At 49.3% G+C, this 27,428-nt stretch overlaps 1 protein-coding gene across 1 annotated transcript in view; it reads left to right on the plus strand.

The window, feature by feature from the left end:
- The window catches only part of COL22A1 (collagen type XXII alpha 1 chain), a 253,599-nt gene that overhangs the window by 14,653 nt on the left and 211,518 nt on the right, over window positions 1–27,428 (plus strand). Inside the window, exons 2-3 of the mRNA XM_045561068.1 lie at window positions 7,520–7,682; window positions 10,994–11,560. Of these exons, the coding sequence (XP_045417024.1) occupies window positions 7,541–7,682; window positions 10,994–11,560 (709 nt within the window). The 5' untranslated portion in view covers window positions 7,520–7,540. The remainder of the gene's footprint in view (window positions 1–7,519; window positions 7,683–10,993; window positions 11,561–27,428) is intronic.

Raw genomic sequence — 27,428 nt, forward strand, 5'->3', positions numbered from 1 at the left:
CCATACTTCCAGACTCAGCTCAGGCATCACTTCCTCCAGGAAGCCTTCCCTGACCTCCCAGGCTTGAATGAGGAGCTTGTCCTCTCAGCTCTCATGATACTGTGTCCTCCCCTCTATTAGAGCACTGACCACATGGAAATACACACACCTACCTGCTTGTCTGTCTCTACCATTAGGCTGCAAGCTCCTTGGACAGTGTTATGTAAAAGGCTTAACATGATTTAGGGCAGGATTGAATCAGAGACTGGAACAATGAAATACCCAGCACTCCTATCCAGTCAGCGTCCACTGAATTCTGTGAGTAGCACAGATGGACAGGTCTCCCCTCAATAGCAGATTATGACAACAATGGAAGCATCTTAATTTATTAAAATTATTACATACATAGAACTCTGAAGTACAGATATTTCTCCCATTTTATAGTTGAAGAAACTAAGGATTGGAAAATAATAATAATAGTGTGTTTTAAGCACCTCTTATGGCCAGGGAGGTTGTAAGCTTTTTACATAGAGTAACTCATTTAATTAACTCCAACAAGCCTTATTTTTATCCCCACTCCATACATGAAAGGGCTGAGGTCCAGAGAGGTTGAGTGAGTTCCTCTGGTTCGCACAGCTAGCAGGTGGCAGGATCGGCATTTGTACACAGGGATTCTCATTGAGAAGCTTAATCATTGTGCTAGCTGCCCCAAGAGAATTCAGACACCTGTCACAGATCCTGGCCACCACATAGAAAGTACTTGGTTTATATTGTTGACTGAAGAACATTTGCTCCAAGTCACAGAGTTTCGAATCCAGGACACAGACTCTGCAATGAGCTTGGTTGGGCCCCTGGGCAGCCCAGCAGAGACAGAAGCCACCCCGGTCTATCTTCCCTGTCTGACCAGCAAGGGCACTTTGCATCTCAGGCAGCACAGCAGGGCTGTGCCAGAGGCTTGGAGCTCAGCCCGTGCTCAGTGGTCTGGACACGGATGCACCACGCTTTTATGTCCCGACCAGATTCCTCCCCAGAACATTGCTCATCACCCCAGCAACACATCAGAGGTGCCTCATTCCACATGGCCCCCACATCCACGGGCAGAGGCCAGGCCCTCTGAGTCAGACAGAGCTCAAACTCTGTCCACGCTGCCCTCCAATGTGCCGAATCTCATTTTCTCTCTCTAAATTGCTTTCTGCTCAGTGTTTTTCCTCCCCCTTCTTCTGGGTGCCTGAATGGGAATGCTGGTTACCATGGCAATGGGCGGGCTTGTGGAAAGAACTCAGCTCAGTAAATTAATTGCCGGACTTTGGGGAAACTAATGGCAGAGCTCTGCCTCCCAGGGACAGGGGCGTGGCCTGCATCCTGCCAGCTTGGCAGCTAACCCCTGGACACCGCTCAGGGCTGGGTGAGGGAGAGACGGAATATCGGTGCCCCACGCTTGGTGGGGCTGCAGGCTGGGGTGGCCGGGGAGGGCGGAGGGGAGGGGCTGCCAGAAACCTCACATTTACTGAGCACCTACCCTCCGCCAGGATCTCTTCCGCATGCAGAAATCATTTCTCCTGCAAAAATCATTTTGTGTAACCCTGCCCTCCTCCCCGATGGAATAGAGATCATCATTTTCTTATGGTTGAAGGGACTGAGTATAAGAAGTGCTTGTTCATGCCGCTAAGGAACAGAACTAGGATTCCACACCAGGCCTGCCTCACTCAGTGAATGTTTTCTTAGGACCACTCTGTTTATTCCTGAGTAGAAGGCCATCTCCTCTCTATAATCCCCTCCAGAAGACAGAAGCAGAGGAAGCACTCCCTAACTCATTCTATGAAGTTAGCATGACTGTAATACCCAAACCAGACAAAGACATTACAATACAAGAGAGCTATAGCACTATCTCTCATGAATATAGATGTAAAAATACTCAATAAAATATTAGCAAATCAAATCCAACAACGTATAAAAAAGATTATAGACCACGACCAAGTGGAATTTATCCCAGGTATTCAAGGTTGGTTCAACATCTGAATATCAATTAACATAATCTGACACATCCACAGGCTGAGGGAGGCCATTTTCTTCCCACTGGGGTATGATCTGACAGTTTCTTCCCCATGCCCTTCTGATACCCTTCCTTCTCCTTCCTGTGAACTGCAAGATGCATAGTTTGGCTTTTGACTGTGTCCTTTGCTTGTGTCCTTCATTGTTTCTGTACTTGAGAAATAAGTATTTCTCCAGCCAGATTCCAGGAGAAGGAGAAACAACGTTGGGAGTGATTGTGGGAGAAGCAGCGTTGCTGAGTGATTGTGAGTGTGGGCCTGTGGTCAGATTGCCAGGGATTGAATCCTGGCTCCTAGGGTGGAGTTCTGGGAAGGCTACTTAGACCCCATGCTCTTCAGTTTCTTACTCTTGGGGCTCTACTTTTCAGATGAAGTGAGTTATTTTGTATGAAGCCCTCAGAATGGTTACTGGTACTCAGTAAGCTCACAATATGCCAATAGTTAGTGCCACAAAAAGCATGGGATTTGGTGTCCTGCAGACCTGACGCCAAGGCCAGCTCTGTCAAAACTAGGGCTGTGTGCTTAGGAAAGTTGTCTGTGCCTCCTGACCCCCAGGCTGCTTTTGTAAAGTGGGAATACTGGGGCTGACTTGCAAGTTTACTGTGACCCTTGTCTATTTCTAGAACTTTCATCACCCCAAACAAGAACTCTGTCAACTATCAAGCAATGACATGAGATAGCTTTTCATTTACTTAGGTCCTCTTGAATTTTCGTTCATCAGTCTTTTGTAGTTTTCAGTGTACAAGTCTTGCTCCTCATTGGTTATATTCATCTCTAAGCATTTTATCCTTTTTGATGCTATTATAAAATGAATTGCTTTCTTAATTTTCTTTTCAGGTTATTCATTGCTTCTGTACAGAAACAATCAATTTTTGAGTGCTGATTTTGTATCGTGTAACTTTGCCAAATTTATTAGTTCTAATAGTTTTCTGTGGATTCTTTGGGTTTTTCTATGAATGTATAAGATCATGCCATCTGCAAATGGAGATGATTTTACCTCTTCTTTTCCAAGTTGGATACCTTTTATTTCCTTTTCTTGCCTAACTGCTCTGGCTAGAACTTCCAGCATTATGTTGAACAGAAATGGCAGAGGCATCTTTGTCTTGTTCCTGATCCTAGAGGAAAAGCTTTCAGTCTTATACTATTGACTATGATGTCAGCTGTGGGTTTTCACATATGGTCTTTATTATGTTGGGGAAATTTCCTTCTAGTTTTAGTTTACTGTTTTCTTTTTTTTAATCATGAGAAGGTGTTTGATTTTATTAAATGCTTTTTCTACAACAATTGGAATCACCATGTGTTTTTCCTTCCATTCATTTTATTGATGTATTACATTGATTGATTTTTGTGTGTTGAAACACCCTTGCATTCCTGGGATAAATCCCACTTGGTCATGGTGTCTAATATTGTTAATATGCTGCTTGATTTGGTTTGCTAGTATTTTGCTAAATATATTTGCATCTATGTTCATAAGGAATATTGGTCTGTAGTTTTCTCTTTTCTTATGTATTTGGGAAGATATATGACAAATGTTCCTCTAAAAATTTGGAGTACAACTTTGATAAGGTCCAGTTTCTGCCATAAGGAAAATTATCAAATATCTTGAGCCCTAAAAAATACTGAATGATTATGGATGTTACCATTTCCCTACCTGTCCATCATCTTTCTTATTTCACAAAAACATGATGGCATAGTAGTTGGAGCTAATATTTGGATTTGTTGCATTCATAGAGATTATGGGAGGAGTGTGGGCTTGGTGCCTGGTGGAGGAGGCCTGGGTTCAAGTCCCAGGCCCTCTTCGAACTTACTGGGTCCCCTGGGGAGAGACACAGGTCCTCTCTCCATCTCGGGCCCCTCCTTCACCCAGTGGAAATGACGATGCCTGTCTTGAAAGGTCACATGAGATAGTGCAGCAATCAGACAGTGCCTGCCATGTGGTATATAATGAATAGTAGTTATTCAATTACTTTCATAGCTCCTTGATGATGTCTGTGTTCTTCTAAGGAATGACTCCTAGCCACCTCAAGATATATGACAGCATCAGATAGCAGCAGAGGCAGATGCTGGCCATTCATCATTACTCATCAATCTAATATCTATGTAGGGGCCCATTAAGTGCTGGGAGCTGTTCTAGGTGCTAGGCAGCAGAATGGACCAGGCGGACAAGTCCTTGCCTCCAGACAGCTGTGAGGGCTGAGAGGGTTGGGCAACCAGCTCTGACTGGCTAAGATTCTCTGTCCTTCTCCTGGACCCTCTGATCTGTGACCTTGGACTTCCAACTGTCCCTACAGGTTCAATCTGGGAGCAGTGCCTTTCTTCTTGTTCCTGCAGCTGCCTCCTGCTGCTCTGAGTATTGTCACTCAACTGTGCTCTGTGCTCTGGCAAGATGGCCTTTAGTGCCCTGGTAAGAGGAGTGTGCTTTGCCCTCAAGGTGTCAGGGACCAGATTATAAAATTCATGTACCTGTCCTGAGATGAACCCACATGCCTGTCCTGCATGAGGAAGTCCCCTAAGTACCATGCTCTGGCTCTCCCTCTGGGGCCTTGTAGATGCTGTTCCCTCTGCCTGAAATGATCGCCTGCCTTTTGTCTAACTGCATCCTACCCAGCCTTCCAAACTGGCTTGGAGGAAAGCTAGGAAGTCTGATCTCCCCCTGAAATGTTTAGGAGACACCTTCCCCCAGCTTCTTGCTCCCCAAACTCCCTTCACTTCCTTCTCCCAGTGCTCATTTGATCCTATCCTGCTCTGGTGTGCATCTTACCTGTGTCCCAGTTAGCGAGAGTCCCTGCCTCTCCAGGGCAGGCTCAGTGTCATCTATCTAGTTCTCAGGCAGAATGGAGACAGGAATGGTGCCTGGATGATGCTGTGCCCAGTAGCTGCCAGTGTCTGGGTTCTCTGAGTTCAGTATTCCCTGGTGGCAGCCCAGCTATCAGCCTCCCCTTCTTTTCTTCCTTCCCTTCTTTCCCCCTTCTTTCTCTCTTCCTTCCCCTCAAATGTGAGCAGACACCAAGCACCTGCTCTGTGCTGATCCCCGGGACTCCAGAAACCTATTCAAAGAGCCTCTAGGCTGCTGGGGGAGACAGACCGTGGGTGGATGATAGCAGCGTGGCATGACATTGGCCACAACTGGGACCCGTGCCAGGCCCCGTGGGAACAAATAAATGTTTCAACCTCAAGGGAGAAGTGTGGCTGGTCCAGTCATCTGCTCATTCATCAGGGAGGTGGGGAAGGGTCAGAGGAGAGATGAGATGTGAGGAACATCCAGATGTAAGCCCCCAGGCCTGCAGAGTCCCAGAGGTGTGGGGTACATGGTGGGATTCTGTTGTAGAGTCTGGAGGACAGAGACAACCTGAATGGGCTATGAGCAGATAAAGGTCATGGATGGAATTTGTGAGTCATTTGATATTAAACCCAGACAGGGTCATAAATCTTTGGTAAAATGCATCTAAAAGGTGCTATATTAAAAGCTGTGTTATATGTTGGCATTTGGTAAATACAGAGGGTAGGAGGAATGTCGGGGCATGAGGGCCTGGCTCACTGGGAGGCGGGGGCGTCTCTCCAGGCATGGCTCTCCAGTGGCTGAGGGGTCACAGGTGGATCAGGGATGTCTAGACTCAATGTAGAGCAGGGGTCTGACTTCCCTTGGAGCACTGTGTTGGCTGCTTACAGGATGTCTGATCCCTGCTCCACCTCTGCTGGAGTGTGACCTTGGGCAAGTTACTTTTGGCTGAGATAAGTTATACTCTGTAGAACGGAAATGACCACAGCTACCCCACAGAGAGTTGTAAGAACTGATTGAAACTAGATGGGCTCTACCTCCCTGAGGCCAAGCCAGGGGAGAGTATTCCAGGACAGGGCTGCCACCTGCACAGAGCACAGGGCAGCAGAGTGTGTCCTGAAAGCCATAAGAAATTCCAGTGATGGGAGGGTGGGTGTGGCATGAGGGGGAGTGGGTGGGCAGGGTCCCTGTAGGGGAGGAGGCTCAGGTAGCTGATTGCAAATGTGCACGTGCCTTCAGCTTGTTTCCCTTGTGTGTGTGTGTGTGTGTGTGTGTGTGTGTGTGTGTGTGTGCGCGCGCGTGCGCGCGTGCATGCACCTGGGTGCATGTGGTAGGGGAAGACTTCAGAGATTGGCTCACGTGTGTTTGTCATTGAGCACAGCCCTGTTGATATCCAGGTTTGTGGAGGTTCTCTTCTGAGTCACTGGAACATTTTAAGTTCTTTTAGATTGCTGTTGATGAAAAGCTGAAATGTCAACGTACTTAAGAAAAATGTCATAACAAGAGAGACACAAATACATACACAGGCATTCACCCATGAGCTCACTCCTACTCCTCTGTGGTTTTTAAGTTTGCAAGGCCCCTCCTGGGCACTGTGGTGGCATGTGGCTCCGCTGCAGTGGACATGCCCATCCGTGGGATGCAGTTCCATGGTCCTCTGTAGTCTTCCCATTGATCCTTGTAAATGCCTGCATCAGGTTGGCAATTTGAAAACAGAGAGCAAATAAGCTTGCTTTCAACTTACTGCCTTGCCCCCTGCTTAATGTTTTTTTCCGTTTATTAAAATCTAAAACAAGTATTCACTTATTATTTGAATCAGAATAACCCTTATGGTGATTGCTTGCCTGACTGCCTTTGAGATAACGTCCCGACCATTGCAAACACTGAGGTTCGGGGATCCTTTGGCCAATTCAATTCTTTGTTCTTTCCCTCCTCTCATAGCTAGTTACTGACCTTGCATTAGGTCCCTGCGTGAAGTCAGCTTGGATCACGCAGTTCCCGGGGCAGACAGTAAGCAAATGGATTACGAAAGTAGCAGCCCACTGCTCAGGCTTCCTGTGGAGACAGCTGAGGGGTGGCCCCATCAGCCAGCAGGGGCCAAGGTGTCCAGGAAAGACTATTGACAAGAGGACATCTGAGCTGACCACTGCAAGGGGCACTCAGGGTGGGTGTGGAGACTTCAGGCACAGGGAGAAGCTTCCATATAGGCAAGGATGAGTTGCAGACCTGGCATCAGTGGGAAACTGCTAGGAAGTGCAGCCTGGTGGGGCAGTCGGGAGAGGTGAGAGGTCGGGCTGGACAGGACTGGGCAGGCCATGGCAGGCCCATGTGCCAAATTCAGTAGGGGATGAGGACGGCATTATGGAAGGGCTTCAGGTGAGATGGGGCTGTGGCGTCCTCAAGCCCCAAGCGCCTCTCCTACTCCTGTCTGCAACCCCACGTGCGACCCCAGGGCCTGGCAGGTCCTCGATACACACACTGCCAGCTGGGAGCAGGGAGGGGTAGATGGGTGAACAAATGGAGGGGAGGTGACATTGGGCTTGCTCTTTGGAAGGTCACCCTGTTGGCTGTGTGAACAGCCGAGTCTGAGGAAGGAAGAGAGGTTGGGGCCTGGGCATGGGGAATTCCTCCCGGGAGGGGCCCAGAGGTAGCTTCTTATGGCCTTTCAGCTTGAGAACCCCTCACGAGAGACGTGTCTTTCTCCACACAGGCAATGCTCCAGTAGACCCCAATGGCGTTTCTTCCTGGCCTAGAAATGCTTGTCCCCAAGAAGAAGAGAGCCATGGCCAGCCTCGGAGGGAACGCTGTGGCCTGCCTGCTCTGGATGCTGCTGCTGTGGGCTGGGGACGGCGGCTGCCAGGCCCAGCGGGCAGGTGGGGCCATCGTAGGCTGTGCCACCCTGGGGACTGAGCAGTCAGTGTGCCTGTCCCTGCATGTGTGAGTGTGGGTGTGGACGTGTGCCTGTGGGCGAGCTCACAGCTAACTGTGTGAGAGAGAGCGTGTGTGTCAGGAATCCAGCAGTTGTGTGTGTGATAGCCAGCTGTCCAGCAAGGGCCTGTGTGAGTGTGAGAGAGAGTGTGTGAGGGAGTGTGAGAGAGTATGTGTGAGTGTCATTGTGGATGTGAGTGTGTGTGTGTGAGAGAGAGAGAGGGAGAGAGACAGACAGACAGACAGACAGAGAATGAGCTGCCTTAACACACATCCTGATCAGTCATGCAGTGTGTTCTGTGCAGGGTTTGGGCCTGGGGAGAGGGGGCAGGGGTTAGGACCTGATTGTCTTATCCTGCTCTATGAAGGCTTTGAGACACATTCCAGGGAGAAATAGACATAGTTCAGCCAGAAAAGGTGTCCAGGACAGTGAGAAAAACATGCCTTTGTAGTCGAGCAAGGAGCTGGGAAAGTTTCCTGGAGATGGGGAGGCCAGGGGAAGGCAGGGTTGAGACGTCACAGGGTGGCTTTACTCTCCTGTCTGTGGGTCCCTGCTGTGGGGGAAGGCACCAGTCAGGGCTGAGATGTGAAGGAGGAGTCTGGAACATAACCCAGTCTGTGTGGCCAACACCCAACACAGAGCTTGCACACTGGGGACGTCAGTACACAGATAGACAGGACACTTGTGGGCTGCCCACACGGCGACAGGGAGAGTGCCCTTCACTGGATCTGGAGTGTAAAATGATGTTCCCATTTTACAGATGACGAACTGGGGTAAAAAGAGGCCCAAAGCCTACGGCAGGTGAGGCTGGGAGAACACAAAAAATGATGTGCTAAAACTTTTTTCCCTAGTCCTCAAAAAAATTGACACTATTTCTTTACTGATTTTACAAAGTTCTCTTATGTGTTTTTCTTTGCCTGAGTCTCTCAAAGCCCGGCTGGCTGGAATAATTGTTTACATGCAAGGAACATGGGATCTCTGTGTCCATCAAGCCAACCCCACCATGTACTGTTGATGCATAGGATTACCAAATTGACAAGTGGACAGGCCCTAGGGCCGTGTCTTCCATGCCCTCATTTCACAGAGTGGAAAATGGCAGCGGAGGGAAGCAGTCATCGGGCCCTGGTGCAGGTCTCTTCTCTCCATGTCACACTCGAATCCAGTCTGTTCCCTGGCCTCTGGGAGAAAATGTTCGCAGTGCTCAAAAGGGCCTCTTGGTGAGGCCTCCTGAACAAATGAAGCTTCTGTAGCCTTAAAACAAATTTGCTTTAGGATTACAGCTCACAGGCCGGGGCCTGTCTGGCCCTCAGTGGCAATTATCCTGAACAGGCTGGGACATTATTGTCCCAAGGACAAAAGAATGACCTTTTATGTCAAGGAGAAAAACTCCCCAGGAATTATCTCTGAGTCCACACATCGGGGCAAACACACTCCAAAAGCTCTAATCCTGTTAGGGAATCAGTCCTGCTAAGGCTGGGATGTCACTCAGGGCCCAACATGCAGAGTGTAACTTGGATTTCAAAAACTAGAGGGAAAGGTAGGTGTGGAATATTCAAGAGTGGAATTGGCTCAGGCCAGACAGGGAAATATTTGTGCGTGTGTGTGTATGTGTGTGCGCGTGTGTGTGTATGTGTGTAAATACATACAGCTTTAGTGTTTTTCTTTTTCTTTTTTTTAAACTTAATTTATTGCTTGCACAGATAAAAGCAGAAAACAGAATAATAAAACCAACTCATAGCTCTGCTTGCCAGAGGTAAACAGTATTTCCCTTGTGGTTTCTCTCATGCATACACAATTACACACACAGATGCACAAGAGCACAGGTTTCCTTTCCAGAAATTCTATCATGTTATACATAATGTTTTATAAACAGCTTTTCGTACCCAACATTATATTGGAAAATGTATCCATGTTGGTAAATATGGATATATATTTATGGCAATCAAGTTCAAGGCTGCCTAGGTTGTGCTCTGTGAATACATAGTGATCTTTCCTTTAATTCCATGTGGGTGAGTGTAGAGATTGTCTCTAGGATTTTCTTGGTCATGCTACTGTGAACTTTCCTATATATCTTCCCCCTCCATTTATCTGATTGATTACTTGGGGTAAATCACTAAGTTTGAAATTGGTGGATAAAAAGATACCCTCCGAGATAAGGCTCTGAAGCCCCTGAGAAAGAGTGTAACAAATCCTACCATCACTGGTTGAGTAGACAAATGCATTCTCCTCAAACTCTCATGTACCCTGGCCGCCGCCAGTCCCGTTCACCCTTTCTAACCTGATATTTTAACAAAGTGGGGCTTTTTGTGTTTTGTTTTGTTATATTTCATTTATATTAGCCAAATGTTTGTGCCAGGTGTTCCTGGGGGGCCTAGGAAGCTGCTACTGTTGGTAATCTGGAAATGTCAAGATTAGAGCTTCTCGATGATTTCCTTGTATATTTGCACAGCACTTTGGAGTTGGGAAAACACTTTTCTTCCTATTATCTAATTGTAAAATGGATGAGTGGCTCCTTGTACATGATTGCTGTGAGGATGAGAAATTAATTATATGGTGCCTTATTTGGTTTAATCAAAAGCATCATATATTAATCATTCATGTAAAATTTATATTATACAATTATGTATATTCTTAAAGCATATAGAACATCTATGAATTTATATTTAAAATAAATGGATGGGATATATTTCATATGCTTTTTAATGGTAAAATACTGTGAACTGTTTAAATATTCAACAAGTGGTCACTGGCTAAGTCAATCATGTTCATTGGTGCAGAGGACTCTGCAGCCATGGGCACCTGCAATATCAAACTGGCAATGGGTTTCTAGCATATCACTAGATGCAGAGAAAACAACATATATATCACCGTGTCTGGTACGGGCCCGTTTCCATCAATAACGGTACGGAAACAGAAAATAATCAAGTGTATACTCCATGGTTTAACAGTGTTTATCTCTGAGTAGATGGGAATGGGAGCACTGAAAACATCTTTTGATTGCCTTTTCTGAAATGAGCATGCATTATTTGTACTCTGTTTAAAAATAATGAAAAAAAAATGAAGTGACTTTTTAATCAAAATGAAAGTAAAGAGATTGATGCATAGCGGTGTTACTGAGGCTCAGACAGCTCAGGCAGCCCACGGTCCCCAGGCAGTGAGAGGCAGGGCAGGACCCTGTGACCATGGCTTTAGGCCTAAGGACAATGTCCTTTCCATGCCCATGTGCCCTACCCACCCTTTCTCTCACCCCTGCAGGTTGCAAAACCGTCCACTACGATCTGGTCTTCCTCTTGGACACCTCCTCCAGCGTGGGCAAGGACGACTTTGAGAAGGTGCGGCAGTGGGTGGCCAACCTGGTGGACACCTTCGAGGTGGGCCCCGATCGCACCCGCGTGGGGGTTGTGCGCTACAGCGACCGGCCCACCACGGCCTTCGAGCTGGGCCGCTTTGGCTCCCGCGAGGAGGTCAAGGCGGCCGCGCGGCGCATCGTGTACCACGGCGGCAACACCAACACGGGCGACGCACTGCGCTACATCACCGGCCGCAGCTTCTCCGCGCGGGCCGGCGGCCGCCCCGGGGACCGTGCCTTCAAGCAGGTGGCCATCCTCCTGACCGACGGCCGCAGCCAGGACCTGGTGCTGGACGCGGCGGCGGCCGCCCACCGCGCCGGCATCCGCCTCTTCGCCGTGGGCGTGGGCGAGGCGCTGAAGGAGGAGCTGGACGAGATCGCCTCGGAGCCCAAGTCCGCCCACGTCTTCCACGTGTCCGACTTCAACGCCATCGACAAGATCCGCGGCAAGCTGAGACGCCGCCTGTGTGAAAGTGAGTGCCATCCCAGGGCAGGGGTCCCGGGCGACGGGGCGATGCAGCCCCTCGGGGAGGCCGAGCAGGGGACGGGTGCAGAGGCTAGGAGCCCGCCCTTTCTGGGCTGCGCTGCACAGTGAACCTAGTAGCACACCCACTCGCCGCACGTGCCTGTCATCAAAGGACATGGCTGTCTTCTACCTTCCTGGGGCAGAGGAAGGGGGCAGATGCGGAAAGGACTTTGGGATTACAGAGAACTGGCTTCTAAACTCCCACCCCACCTGTGAGATACTTGGTGACTAAATGTCTCAGAATCTCATCTGTGTCTCTGAGACGGGAACATCCTCTGCTTACGGGCCAGAGCTGTTGAAGGTAGCGCAGTGCATGCAAAGCCCTCTTGGAAGAGTCTGGCACATAGTAGTGTCTCCCAAGGGGCTGTGATGAAAGATCACGCAAGAAAATGGACACTTACAGGCTCTGTGAACTGTACCTGGCAACTAGAGGCAGTCATTTAGAGATGGTCAGAGGGTTTTTGTCCCAGAGGCCACGTGCTGTGACCCAGTGCCCTCAGAGATAACCTGCGGTCTCTAACTTACTTGTCTGGAATCTATTGATTGTGCCTGGGGATGGGGGAGGGGAGGCAGAGAGCCCATGGCCTTCAGGGCTCTGACCTGGAAGCCTGACCTCCAGGCTCCTAGTGGGGTCATTCTGAGGACAGACCTCTCTCCAGGACGGGAAGCATGGAGTGGGTTTCTCATCTCCATCCTTTCTCTAGCTTCTGCGTCCGCCCATTGCATTGAAATGCCGTTTGTCCTTCTTGGGTGACAAAGGGATTACCCAGTAACTTTCCACTCCAGGACCAGCAGGGGCTGTGCTTTGAGGGAGGTGGGGGCTGGGAGCAGAGTCTCAGCCTCTTGTCTTGCTCATCACTGCAAGGTACTGAACAGCCCTTGGCTGGGTGACAGCTTGGCCAGGGGCAGGGAAGGCCTCAGGGGCTTGGTGTGGTGGTGGGAGGGCCGGCGGGGTAGGGGCAGCTGCGAGTGACTCAGCAGGCAGGCAGGGGCCTGGTCCTGGGGACGGGCCTGGCTTGCAGCCCAGCGAGAAGCGGCTAAGCCATTCCAGGAACTGGGGTGGCTCTGGGCTTCTGTACCACAATAGGGCTCTTTTCTCCATGTCGACTCTTTCAGTCTCCACTTGTTTATTCAACAGATACTTATTGGGGATCTACTTTTTGCGTGGCCTTGTGCTGATTTCTGGGGTTATAGAAAAAGAGAAGACATAGCACTTGCCCTCAGTGTGCTCATAGTCTAGAAGGTAGGATGCATAAAAGGAATGCGATGCTGTGCAGGCTAACTGGAATAAAGGTACGGGCAGAGTGTCATGAGCCGGGTCCTTGTGTGGTTGTGGTGGCTGGTGATGCTGAGAATGAGGGAGGGCTTCCTGGGGGTGGTGCTTAGGCTGTTAAGGAGGACCAACAGAGCCCACTGGGCCTTCGCTCTGATTGGACTAGGGTAGGTCATGTGACTGTTCCTAGACCAATTGCTAGCCTAGGAGTAGAAATAGTTGAATACTTGAACAGCAACCTCATCTAACCTTGGGGAGTGGAGTTAGTTACCACCTCAGCTCCCTCAAGGAAAGGGGTTTGGTATGTGGAGGGGAACTCGGGGGGGTTATTACCAAGAGAAAGGGAAACTGATACAGGCCAGCCCACATCAGCACACATCCATCATGATAACATCAAGAACAAAATGGATTCTCTATAGCCAAGCTTCTTCAAATGCCCAAAATAGAAGTAAGAGTTAGCGCTCAGTCATCTGAAGGGAATCCGTTTTGTAAATACAGCTGTGAGAGGAAGAGGGCCTGATCTATTCTGGTGACAAATGCAATGAAATCCCCTCACAAGGGCTTCAATTAGAAACAAAGCAAAACAAAAGAGCTAACAGTAACAGATTGGAAAGCAGCTAGCAGTATTAAATCAACACCAGAAATCTCTTGGCACACAGAAGATTCCTGTGGGGGCCTCGCCTGAGTAGGAGCTGCTCTGAGTAGAGGCTTCAGACTGGCGATCTGGAAAATCACAGACTAACGCTATCAGACTTTTTTGATGTAGTAATCATTCAGTTTGGTCCAACCCATTTATTCTGTCATTCATTCAACAACTATATGTTAATATTATATCAACCATTAGATTCAATTTAGTCCACTCATTCATTCAACAACCATGCATTCTATCAAACATTCATTCAATTTGATCAATCCATTCATTCATTCATTTGACAAACACACACAGAGTGATTTTTCTGCGTTGGGGCAAGGCCAGGTGCCCAGGATGCAGCAATGGTTCCGACATTCTCTTTGTCCTTAAGAAACTCTTGTCTACTTGGTGCTGCAGGAATGTGGCAGACAATTACACAACTGGGTGTGTGATTTATATATATATATATATATATATATATATATATATATATATATATATATATATATATATATATAAAAGTTTATGTGCTTTGTGTCTGTCTTTACACACAAGGATATAGCTTCACAAGTCTATTCCCTGTGGCACCTCAGTGCCTAGAACAGGGACTAGTACTTAGGATGAGCTCCTACATATTGTTTAAAGGAAATCAAGGGCAGTGCCTGACAATACTGTGCTTCTGTTGTGATGTGCACATTAGAAGTACTTGGCAGTCTATAGCCGTACCACCGTGAACGTGCCCAATCTCATCTGATCTCCGAAGCTAAGCAGGGTTGATCCTGGTTAGTACTTGGATGGGAGAAGTACTTGGCAGTGATCTCTTTCACCCCCACTGCAGCAAACAGTAAGAACATTCAGCAAATCTGAAATCATAGCCAACAATAACTGAAATGCTTAAAGTGTCCATATTCTGATGAGCAGAGACAAATGGTCAGATTTGGAAGGCTGCTGCAGGTCTAGAAAAGGCAGATTGGCTGGGATAGGCTGAGTCATGCCAAAAATACCACCTCTAGTGGGATATAGCAGTGCACACCTGTAGTCCCAGCTACTTGGTTGGGAGGCTGAGGCGGGAGCATCACTTGAGGCTAGGAGTTCTAGACCAGCCTGGGCAACATAGCCAGACTCCATCTCTTAATAAAAAGAAAAACTCCCCTACCTCCTATGATGAAACAGATGGGGAGGAGGAGGACCCTGACCTGACTCTACTCGAGATGAATAGAATTGAGGGAGTCTGCTGTTTGCTGGGCACCACATTGACAGCACTTGGGATTACATAGTCCCACTCCATCCTCATCCAGCCCTGTGAGGCGGTGTGGACACTGACCCTTTACACACGGGACACGGATGCTCTGGCCTATGCTGTCCAACATGTGCATCTATTGAGCACTTGCAATGGGGTGGTCCAAGGTGAGAAGTGCTACAAGCATAATTCACACACACCCCTGGATTTTACAGAAAGTGTAATAGGAAATTTTATACAAAATCTGGAAAAAGAAAGTGACATATTTCATGAATAGTTTTATATGTATCACTCATTGAAATTATCATATTTTGGAAAATTAGGGTTAAATACAATATATTAGTAAAATCAGTTTCCACTGTGTTTTTTTTCTTTAAATGAAAATTTAACATTACCTATATGGCTCCCATTTTCTTTTGGCTGTTGCTTTCCTAGAGGTGAAATGACAGCTGCAGGTGTGTCTGGCAGCTGGGTGGGGTGGGGATGGGGGTGGGTGGGAGTGGAGGTTGGTGGTATAAGAACAATAGATGTTGAATCTCCAATTCTTGGCCCTTAGACTTATTATTATCTGTATGATTTTTAGCACATTACCTGATTTCTGTGAATCTTAGCTTTCTCACATATAAACAAACATCATTTCTATCCCTGGACACATATAGCAAAGCTACAATTAATATATGCAGTGTACCTAAAACAGGATGTGCTTAATCCATAATAATAGTCATTACCACTCCTCACCCTCCCCTTCCTGCCTCTCCTTCTTCCTCTCCTCCTGTGATGCTGAGTTGACCATGATAAACTGAGCTCTGGCTGCTTCCAAAACCCATGCACTTTCCATCTAGCTTGGCCACAGGAGGGAGGAAGGATAGCTCTGAGGGCAGCAGAGGGGCTAAATTCCCCCTCCAGGGTCCCGGAGAAATCATTATCCTCATTTTATAACTGAGAAAGAATATCTGTAGGTGTGTGAGTGGAGTAACAAGGGCAGCAACAAGGACACGTGGTGATGTTATTAGAGATGCACTTCAGATGTCGTGCTCTCTGTGACCTCCACAGTGGCCTCCCCTAGGGTCTTTCCTGGTACTGGTGGCTCAGTGTCCCCTTGGACTTGGGCACGTCTGGGGAAGTGCCTCCATACCAGGGTGTCAGCTCCTGCATCTCCACAGCCTGACAGAGGTCCCTGGGGGACTCAGTCTCAGCCTCGGCTTCCTGCAGCGTGGGGCAGAGGCTGCGGACAGGGCTCCACCCCACAGCATCAGCTGTAATTAAGAGCTTTCTCCACCCCTGGCTCTGAGCTGGCCACAGAACAACCTTTATTTAGCTTATCGGGCCACTGTTAAGTGAGTCTGTGGAATGCCAGCTGGCCGCAGCTGAGAAGGCCTCCACCTACTTCTATTTTGGGGACACTCTATGGTGGTCCCCTCTCCCCTGTCTCCACAGGAAGGGAGCTCTTTGCTGGATCCTGTCTTTTAGCTCTTGGATGTTTGGGCTGGGATGTTGATCTGGATTAGGGCAGAGAGGGAGCCTTGCCCAGGCCTCATGGTGTTTTTATCTCTCCTGGCCTGGCACATGGCCTTCCTCTCTTTCTCTCTCATTTATGTGTTCATAGTTAGCTACATTCTTGTTCCAATGAGAGTTTTGACTACTGGACACTACATTTTTCAAATAGACCAATTATTAGATCACTTAAAAATCAGTTTTATACTTTTTCTTTTCGTAATGAAAAGAAAAAAATAAATCATACAACTTATTTATGTAATTGGGCATGGACCAAATAAACATTTATAGATAATATCTCACAACGGGATGTTTTTACACACTCTTTATATATGTTACTGGGTTATTTTTTCAATGCGTATTTATTGAGCCCTAGTATATCCCAGGCATTGTTCTGAGGCACGAGGGTTACAAGACATACATGACACTACTTTTAAAGTGACGCTTTCCAGAAAGGAAAGGAAGTAGACAATCAACCAAGTAGAGCAATGGGCGAGCTAATTTCCAACTGTGGTGAGTATTTGAAGATCAGCCAGGCCGTGGGACCAGGAGCTCAGGCAAGAGATGAGTGGAAGGCCTGCCTGAGGAGAGAAAGATTCTCCAGCTTGGAATGTCAGGAACAACCCTGCAAGCCACGATGTATGGGCAAGAGTTCCAGGTGGGGAACAGAGAAGGCAAAGGGCCTGAGGCCAGGGTGGGGGAGGGGAGGGAGGCCAACAGCTCCAGGGCTCAGCAGAGGTGAGCTGTCCCCAGTTGTAGGAGGCAGGACTTGAGGCTCAACTGTTGGCTTTCCTCTCCCCGGTTTGGTTCGCACAGCCAGGCGGGAGGTCCCAGGCCAGCCAGAGGCAGAGTCCACCTTGGGTCCCCTGCAATCATCTTCCCCTTTGAAGACAGCCCACAAGGTCCCAGGGGAGGGCTTGCAGACTGCTGCTGGCAGCTCTGGGTGGCACGTCTGGCCTGGGAAATTCTTAGGCACCCTCTCCCTCTGAAGAAAGTCTTGTAGAGTCATTAAAGAGGGCACAGCCCTGCTGATGGCATTGTCCCCAGGGACCATGCCTTCCTGACCATACTCCTGCTGCACTCTCCAAGTCCCTCTGCCTGGCTAGAGGCTCCACGGTAAACTCAGGATGCACACACACCATGCACACCACACATACCACATGCGCACACCCTACACACAGGCACAGGCACATAGCACCATACACACCACACTCATCACGTACACACACACATTCCCCATACATCACACACATGTACACCCTCCACATACACATATACCCAACATACTATCCTCCGTACACAATCCCTCACACACACACCCCACAGACATTTCTCACATACTACATGCATGTACATCATGCACACATGTACACCCCCCACATACACACAGGCACCACACATGGCACCACACACGCATGCCACACAGACACACCACACATGCACAAACACACACATTTGGGAACATGTATGTGACCACACAGTGACCTGCCCAGCCTTTCCCTCTGGGTGGACCCAAAGGCCAGAGAGGAGCCGGCAGCAGCGGCAGCAGCTGTGGGTTTGGAGCCGCCACGTCGATGCCTGTGGCTTGGCACTCGGGACCACATCAGCTGCAAGAAGCAGTTCAGTCCGGGCCCCTTCCCTTCAAGGTCACTGGGAGTTCCTCTTGAGCAAACTTATTATTCATCCAATAGAAATAGTAATTGAATTACTTAATTCTAATTATGTGCTATGAAATTTTAGGTGAAAATTACTGAAAATGATGGAAAGCTAAAACCCACCCATCATTTATTTTTAATTTGTATACCTCAAGGAAGAAAACTAGTCTCCCAACTCTGTTCAGTGAGACCCAACCCTGGAGATGACCCCTGAAGCCATTTGGTTACTGTCCCTGCCTGACTCCTGTCTCTGCCTAAAACTATACAACCCATGTATTATAACCAAAAGGAGCTTGTGCAGCACGAATGCTTGTGCTGTTGGCTCATTGCAGACCAAGGTGTGCAACTCTAGCTCATTCTCTATAACAGACATGTGTGTCTCATTTGGCTGGGGGGACCATGGGCCATCATGTCTCCCATCATTCCCAACTTTATGAGCCTTTATTTTGCTTCCAGGCTGTGGTTTATTATGACAATGCAACATGGGACTTTCTCATACTGAGCTATTCATGAACCTGTGAAGTTGCTTCTGCAGGTGGCTTCCTAGAGGAGGTTTGCACTGTCAAAGTAGCTGTGAATCACTAAGGGCACCTTGCAGAGTCCATGAGGATCTAGCAAGCTGTGCCAGGAAGGCCCTTGGTATGATGATGGCCCTGAGCACACGCTCTTATTGTATACATTTACACACACACACAATTTATTCACGTATGTATGAATGTGTATGTGTCATATATATATGGCACCAGAAAAGTGACTAAGTACCTTTTACTTAAGGGCAGTGTTTCTGAACTTTATTATTATTATTATCTCTGCCCAAAGGAGCCTATGTAAACATTTTTTTAATTGTCCCCCCCTTATCTGGAATTGCAATGTCACACATGCACTATGCACCTGTGTATGCTGTCGGGTAGGGTTGCACTATGGAGGGCCACAGATTATTGTAGTGTCTAACAATAATCTCCCTCCAGCCCCTCTAAACTGGTTTTTGCACCTTTGGAGGTGACATTGCCCACACTGAGAAGCCATGAGAGGCTCCCAGGATGAGACCTCAGGGAAGGCAGGGGCTGGAATCCTGTCTTCTCTCCCGCAGAGGCTGTGCCTTTATAGCATTAGGTTCAGCAGGTGGACTCAGGTCTAAAAGTTTGGGCTAAATCCAGGCTTCTCTGTTTATTTTGGCAAGTTACTCTTCTGAACTTTAATTTTCCCTATAAAAAGAAGACAATGCTAATACTACTTACTTTCGAGAACAGAGGGGACACGCACATACATGCTCCCTTTTTGACTAGTGCCCCTCGCACATTAACTCTTGTTATCAGGAAGCATCGCTAAGACCACCAGGCTGACAGCAGAGGGGCTGGAGTGGACCCCACCTCTGCCGCTTCCAGCTGCAGGGCCTCGGCCAGGGGCTTTGCCTCTCTGAGCCTTGGTTTGCTGATCTGTGAAACTGACATGATAGTTACCAAGTTGGTGAATAACAGATCATGGTTCTTACTGTTATTGTTGCTAAGACTGTTATCATACTTAATATTTTCACGACAAGTCTATATAAAAAAATAACATGCTAAAAATCAATGTGGGGAGTTGACAATAACACGGTCGGATCTGAACTTCTTATCCCAGGAAGGGAGTCAAGCAGAGTCTAGAAGTTCATCTGTCTTGAGTTCTCTACAGGGAACTGGTCTGTTCAGGAAGGAAGAACTTCTGTGATCTAATGTGTTGGACCACAAATGACAGCTCGCGGCCAGATCCAGACAGGCACCAAGTTTTGTAAATCAAGTTTTATTGGAATTTACATATTGTCTACAGTGCTGCTTTCACACTGGAGTGGCAAGTTGAGTAGTTGCAACACAGACCGCATGGCCCAAAGGCTAAAGTCTTCACTCTCTGGCCCTTTGCAGAAGTTTGCTGGCTCTTGATTATGTATTCTGATGTGATGACTGAGAATCTGGAGTTGCTGCCACTCCTGAGGTGCCTTTGGACATGTTTCATGGGGGCCCCGTGTCATGCCCAAGCTTCCCAGGTCCTGGAGGTCTGACTGTGCGTGTCACATGGTGGTTTTAGTTTTTAGTTGATAAAGGGATAAGCTATAGTGGCCACAACTAAATTGATAGTTGCAAAAAGTATGTATACGGAGACACAGACGATCTATATATACCTATGTCTCTTTAGAAATATACATCTATATAATTAAATTCATGGGGAAATGATGCATTTCTGAGCATCTCTGATGTCCTGCAGCTAACCCTGTCCTAGCTGAACTTGTCTTACACTTGTGAGAGAGTAAGTAGGGACACAGGCTTACACAATGTCTCGGGACTTTCCAGGAAATGTAGTTGATTAATTGCGATGTTTCTGATACAACCTCATACTTACTGGAAGACTGAGGGAAAACAAGTGTCAAAACTGTATATTTTAGGTGAGTTGTTCTGCTGTGAAATATGTGTCTTGCCTTGTCCTTTTGTTTACAATGACTCTGGTTTCTTTGCATTTACCCACACACAAATACATGCACAAACATACACACATAGTCATATGGGCACCCTCACTGACATATAGACACTCTCACACAGACACATGTACTCACATACGCACCCTCATTTACACGTATTCAGAGAAAACACATACATGAGTGTACACACACACACACACACACACACACACACACACACACACTACCAAACTTAGAAAGGCATATTCAAGACAATGAAGACCCCTTCCTTCTGCCCCTTCACCCTGGAACAGTCTCCTTGCATTTGCCCAGAAAAAAATAACTTTACTAAAAATCTGCATGTGCATTTTGAGTGTAATACCTACTCTGATTTTCTGGAAATCAGACTAGTCATTTTTGCTTGATGTGGTTTCAGACACATAGACAGGAGGTCTGCTTGTTTATTTATAAAAGGTTCTTATTTACATCAACTTAACAACAGATGTGGACGTGAAGGGCCAAGGGGGTAGAAGGTGATTAGAGGTGATTGTTGGCGCTGCCTTGAGGGAGTCTGGCAGGAGGGTGCTCAGGGCCTCCTAAGAGGCAAGTCATGGCACCCTCAGCACCTGCTAGTGTGTGTGTTTTCTGCTGCAGACATCTTCTGTCTCAGACCCCCAAATCCAGGGCACACAAAGACATCTTCTTGCCTTGTGCTCAGATTGGGTTGAGAGTGAGACACTTCCAGGCTGAGAAGGGCTGAGCTGGAGGGATGTGAGGCTGAGTGCGGAGCTGAGCACCTCTCTGTCCACTGCGTCTGTGCATCTGGGCTGGGAGACCTGGGGCAGACTCGCTCCATACTCTCCTCTGCCCTAACCGCGAGTGGCCTGGGGCAAGAGAACATAGGGGGGCTTCATGCTATGTGCATTGCTATTTAAAACTCACAGATCAAGTTTAAAAAGCATCCTAGCAAGTATGTTCTGTCCTCCTAACTTGACAAATACACCCTCATAACAGCCTGGGAGGCAGGTTTGAATTCAGAATCCTTGGACTCCTTAAAGTGATATGGAAGGACACGGTTGCCCAAGGAGAGTCACACCCAAGCAAACGGAACAGAGACAGAGATGTCTGTTCATCCTGAGCTGTTGACATTATGACCCAAGGCCGTGAACTTGGATCAAAGGTCTCATCAAAGACAGAGGCAAAGCTTTGTGGGAACATTTTGGTGTTACAGCAGCAGAAGCCATGTGCCGTACTCCCAGGACAGTTTCCCACTGTACCTGGAGAAGCTCGTGAGTCCGTGTCCTATAGCTGGCAGCGTCCCTGGGCTTGGCTTTCTGGGAATGAGTCGGTGAGGGGGGTAGGGGTCAGCACCTGCCATAGGGGGCCAGGCTGGCCTGGCTCAGGGGGGCCTCACTGCAAGGTGGTTCCTCTTTATTGACATCAGATTCCTTGTCTGTGAAGCAAGAGGACTGGACTACAGGGTCGCTCAGACTTTCTCCTGATCCTGAAGTCTGATTCTGTGTGTCAGAATGTTAATTCCAGAAAGAAGTGCCTCCCTCTCTTGACCCTCACAGCTCACTCACTGTCAACCTTTCCTCCCTGTTCACCTGTACCTGCCAGACTTTCAGGATGGGATGGCAGAGCTTCTCTGTGTCCCGGATCTGCTGCCCTCTTCTCTGAGCCTCAGGTGCCTCCTCTGTAAAATGGGGAGACTGCAGGAGCCCGCCGCACAGATGGCAGGCAGCCGTGGATGTCGGGGAAGTCCGTGTTGGGTTAGGGCCGGGGATGATGTGGGCATGTCAGGGGCCCCAGAGAGGGCAGGAGAGCCACACTGCAGTCCTGCTTGGCACTGCCCAGCCCTCATGCCTGGCCTTGGAAGCTTCTCCCACAAGCTGACCCCAGGGGGACAGAGCTGTGGGGAGCTCTGGGTTTGGGCACTGCAGTGAATCTTGGCCAAGTGCCTCTGGGAGAGGAGGCAGTGAGCCAGAGGTGAGCACCGGGTCAGTGGAGAAAGGTGGGGGCAGACGCGGGCAGAAGTCAAGGGGTAGCCTGGGTGAGAAGGAGGGAAAGGGTGTGGAGACCATGCAGGAGGCAGACAGAGAGATCCAGCGGAAAAAGAGGACGTCTCAGACCTCTTACCAAAGAAAGGGGCCCAGGCGTGGGATGGGGGAGAGGGGATGGCCACATGCAGGCAGACCCACAGCTTAGCCATGGGCAGGGGAGCAGGCCCCCCAGCCCCAGCCCCGCCTCCCAGCACCGGGCCTGTGGGCCTGGGCTCGCGTGCCTGCCAGGCTGGGCCCTCTGCCCTGTCGGGAATGTGTCATTGGCAGCGTGCCCTAGAAAGCCCTGGCAGGGAGGGACCCACTGGGCCATCCTGGGAGTGCGTCCCACAGGCCACCCACACAAAATCTCCCCTCTCTCCCTCTCTTTCTCTTTCTGTTACTGTCTTCCAAGACCAGGCCCCGCACTGTAGAAACGCCCAAATACATTCACACGCACTGTCACACACATGCACGCAAGGGCAGGCACACAGTGAACACCGCAGACACGCACACACACAGAGGCACTGAGGAGCCCGCTGGAAATGCTCGCACACAAATGCAGCGACGCGGCCACATCTCACTGTGCTCTAGGGAACCGCGGTGTCAGGCACAGCTGAAGTCTGCACAACTGCCGTGTCCCCCTCGTTTGGTCACCTATTCATAGGTGGAGGCCCTGGGGCCGAGTTTGCAGACCTCTTCTCTGTCCTCTCTGTCTATCTCTGAACCATCTCACCCACTCCCGGTGCTTTAAACACCATCCATGCGCCAATAACTTACACACTGAAATCCCCAGCCAGGACCGGTGTCTTGAAATCTGCAGGCCAGGTGTGTAGCTCGGGATGCTTGCTGAATATCTATCTGACATCTCAAATGTAAAACGTCTAGAACTGGCTCCTGTCTTCCGGTTGTGCAGGATACTGTGTTCTCTGTCCCAGACACTCTACGTCTGATCTGCTACCAAAGCCTGCCTAGTCTCTGCCCCACCCAGCACCACCACCACCATTGTCCCCTTCCCCTGGACCCTTGCAGTGGTGCCCACTGGTCTCTGTCACCCCCCTGTCCTGGCACAGCCAGGCCTCCCCAGCAGCAGAGGGACACATCTTGCCACGGCCTGTCAGCCCCACCCAACTCTGAACCCCACCTTGTCTCACCGCCGCTCCTCCCGGTACTGACCATCCCCCACTGTGTGTCTGTGCTCCCCCTACCAGGCCCTGGCCCAGACCTCCTGCGGGTCACTCTCTTCCTTCCTGCCTGCACCCTCCACTCCCCCTCACAGCCCAGTGACACCCCGCCCCTCTGGTGACCTGCAATCCCACCCTCTCATCCCCCCTGCCTCAGCATGTCCCCTGCTAGCATTACACATGTTCCCTGCTAGCATCACACCTCAGGGCCTCACTTGATCAATGTCCCATCTTTTCCATTGGATGGCAGTTCCCTAAGGACAGAGGGCTGTCATTCTGCCTATTATTTTATGTCCAGTCCGGTTGAGGGCCAAGTGCCTAGTAGGCCTTCATTAAACGTGGTGTAAAAGGAGGTTTGGTTCCGGCAGGTCTGCTGTCTCGCACACCAAGGGCTGCCTAGGGCTCTGCTGCCCCTTGGGTCCCCCTGTGCTCCCATCTCCTCCCGCACTGTCCTAGAGAAAGGTCCTCACAGTCTCTGGTGATACCTGCTGGTGGTTGGTCCACAGGACATTCCCCAGGAGGAAAATGAGGTAGAGGGACCCCTGGGACTAGGAAGTTAGAAATCAAGGCTGAGGGGTGGCCGCTCACAGCCCTCCTCGGACAGTAACTGCCTTGGCCAGGCCCTGCTGCTCTCTGGCCTCGGTCACATCCACCCTCGCACACCTGGGCAGCGGGGTCTCCTCATTGCTTTGAATTCCAAACTAGCCCCTGGGCCACGAGGCTCTCCATGGCCTGGTGTCCTCCAATCTCTCCCCTCTCTCTCCTCCTGCCTCAGGGCTTGGCACTGCTCTTCCCATGGCTGGCCAATCCCCCTTTTTGCTCTCAGCTCAGATGTCACTCACCTCAGAGGCCTTCCCAGACCAGGGCCCATCCAGTGCCCACCACTCCTGATGCCCCATAGCGTGGGTCTCATGGGATGGCCAGTTGCATCTCTGTGTTGGCCTCTGTGTAGCTCCGTGTTGCTCTCTGCCTCCTCCACCAGTGCGTGGGCACCACAAGGAAAGGAGCCACCTGGCCCGTGTGTTCACGTGTTTGTGCTTGTTCTGCACACCAGGTCATACATGCCAGGTACTTGGCAAACGTGTTGGCTGAATGAATAAATGAATAAATGCACGGGCACTTACTGGGTGGCAGACATCATGCCAAGAACTTCCTATCCACGATCCCACTTGATCTTTAGGACAACCGTGGGTGGGGATAAAACAGCAACTCTCACCCCTATTTTGGGTTTGGAAACAGACACAGACGGGGCGACTGGCATGGCAGAGGTGAGGTCGGTCTGACTCCAGCGCTTCCTCCCATCGGCCCCAGGGGCCAGGGTTCCCCCCTGCTGGCCTGGCCTGTTGCAGCTTCTCCTCAGGACAACGTGCAGCTCCTGCTTGGCTGGGAGAGGAGACGGCACTGGCAGGGCCTCCCTTGTCACTATTTCTTCTGACTCGCTAGTTCCCAACCAAGGGTCCCCAGCTGCCTGCAGGAAGGACCCAGCTGTGCCAGAGCTCCCCTCCCTTCACCCCTCCCTCTGTGCTGGGCAAAGAGGTGAAGGAGGGAGATGACCCTGGTCTCGGGAACCGGTGTTTGCAGTTGTCAGCGGGTCCAGGGGGGTTTTCTTGCTAGCAATATTTTCTCTACTGAATGTTTTACCAGACTTCCTCTAAACACCTACATAAACATTCCCACAAAATACTTGGCACCTGACCACACCCTTTCTCCAGCCCAAAGGAGCTGGGAGATGCAGATGGGCAAACCAGGGGATCTGGGGCTACTTGGGAAGCAGCTGGAGATCATACGCTTTGACCTAGAGGAAAACTGCGAGCCAGAAATCTCCAGGAAGTTCCAGAACAGGTGGTGGAGGTGGAACTGTGCATAAGAGCCCAGTGTCTGGACTCTGGGTCATCTCCTTCATCCTCTCACACAATCCACTTCGTTGTCCTGAGATGTGGTCAATTATAATCCCCTAAAAAAAAAAACAACTAGGAATGCTATTTGTTCACCTATAAAATATGGATAATTGTAGCTACCCTGTAGGATCGTGGAGAGGATTAAAGGAAAGCACGTGTGTAGTATGTGTGACTCTGACACAGTGTAGCCACTCAGTAACTGGCTGGTTGTTATTTGTCACACCCAAGGTGCTTCCCAATGCTAAGATTGTGTGGATAGTGGTTGAGTGCTCAAATGCCAAGTCTGACTCCCTTGGCTCAGTTCCTATCTCTGCCACTTGTTAGCTGTGTGATGTTAGGTAGATTACTTAACCTCTCTGAGCCTCAGCTTTCCCATGTGTAAGCAAATGAATCCTATAGGTGCACAGTGGGAAAAATCTTTCTACAAATCTAGACTGTTCAAAGGCAGAATGGGCTTCCTCAGGAGGTGGCAAACTAGCCATCTGCTGGTGTAGGCTTTTGAAACAGACTTGAGTCTCTATTGGCCAGTGACCTTGGCAGTTGACTAAGCCCTTGGAGAGGCTGCATCATGCAATGGCCAAGGACTGGATGTTGGAGCCATCCTGCTGACTTTGCCTTTGCTAACTGTGTGGCCTTGAGCAATTGACTAACTTCTTCATGCATTTCTTTCTACATCTGTAAATAATAGCACCTACCCTGCAGAGCTGTGGCGAGGATTCAATTAAATGTGCTAATGTATTCAACATGCTCGAAACAATGTCTGGTGCACAGCAAGCCACCTACATGTGTCTGCTGGTCGTGGAGATAACCACATCCCTCCAGCAGAGCTGTTAAGAGACGTAGAGACGATCAGCATAGCACACCAGGCATAATACCTAGACATGTGGACACTCAGTCCCTGGGAGCCATCAGGATTATAATCCTCATTAATGTTATCCCTGGGGGCCTTGTGCCTGACGCAGTGTCTGCTGCTTCGCTGAAGTGGAGATGTGTGGACCATTCCTTGGCTGGCCTTGGAGAGGCAGAGGAACCGGGCCGTGTGCCTGCTGGGCTTTTGATTCATTGCTCCCCTCCTCCGCCTCTTCCCCTGCCCACTTGGATGTCGTACATCTTGTCTGTGGTCAGCTGCACTCAGCAGCGGCTGCCACGGTGATGTGATGGATGAGCAGTGATTTCTCCCTGTCTGGTACCCAGCGGGGCTGTCCCAGCATCCTTCCCTGGCTTCTACCAGTCCTGCTGGTCTCCTAGGCTGGGGCAACATCTCTCGTCCTAGATGCTAGATTCAAGTAGGTGTTCATTCAAATGCAGACACTCTTCCTATCTGCTGAGTTTCTTCTCTTAGTTTCAGTTTTTACATCTGAGTGATACGAACAAAATCTGCCCTTTCTAAGATGCTTATTGTAGGTTAAATCCAAAGCCAGATGACTGGCACACAGGAGTGCTCTATAATTGCAGGAACCCTCTTTTCCCAACTGGAATGACTCTTGGCTGAGAGCCAGGGGACGGGGCATGGCTGTGCTCTGCAGACAGAACTGTGGGTGTGTCAATGCAAAGCATGATGACATCAGAGACCATCTTGTGCAAACCCTTTCCCTCCCCCAACAGGCAAATGTGTGTGCCCTTTTTGCCATTTGGTAATGAGGACAAGTAAGTGGAAGTGTTGCTGGTTTTGGAGTCCCTGTCCCCTTGATTCTCCTGCACAGTCCCACAGACATCATGTCCCACATTCAGGGGAGGAAGAAGGGAAAGTAAAGTTGCCAACCCCATCTCCCTATCTATTCTTACATCAAGAAAACCAAAATCTTGTTAAGTTCCTCCCTTCCCTCATCCATGGCAAACTTCTTTTACTTGTTTCTTTGGCCAGATCAGGGTCACTTGTCCACCCCTAGCTGCAAGCAACTCTGGAAAGGCAAGGAGCAGAATAACCATCATTGGCTTGGACCAACTGGCCACAGATTTTCTTCTTGTGCTGA

This window comes from Lemur catta, chromosome 9, assembly GCF_020740605.2.
Source record: "Lemur catta isolate mLemCat1 chromosome 9, mLemCat1.pri, whole genome shotgun sequence".
NCBI classification, from domain to species: domain Eukaryota; kingdom Metazoa; phylum Chordata; class Mammalia; order Primates; family Lemuridae; genus Lemur; species Lemur catta.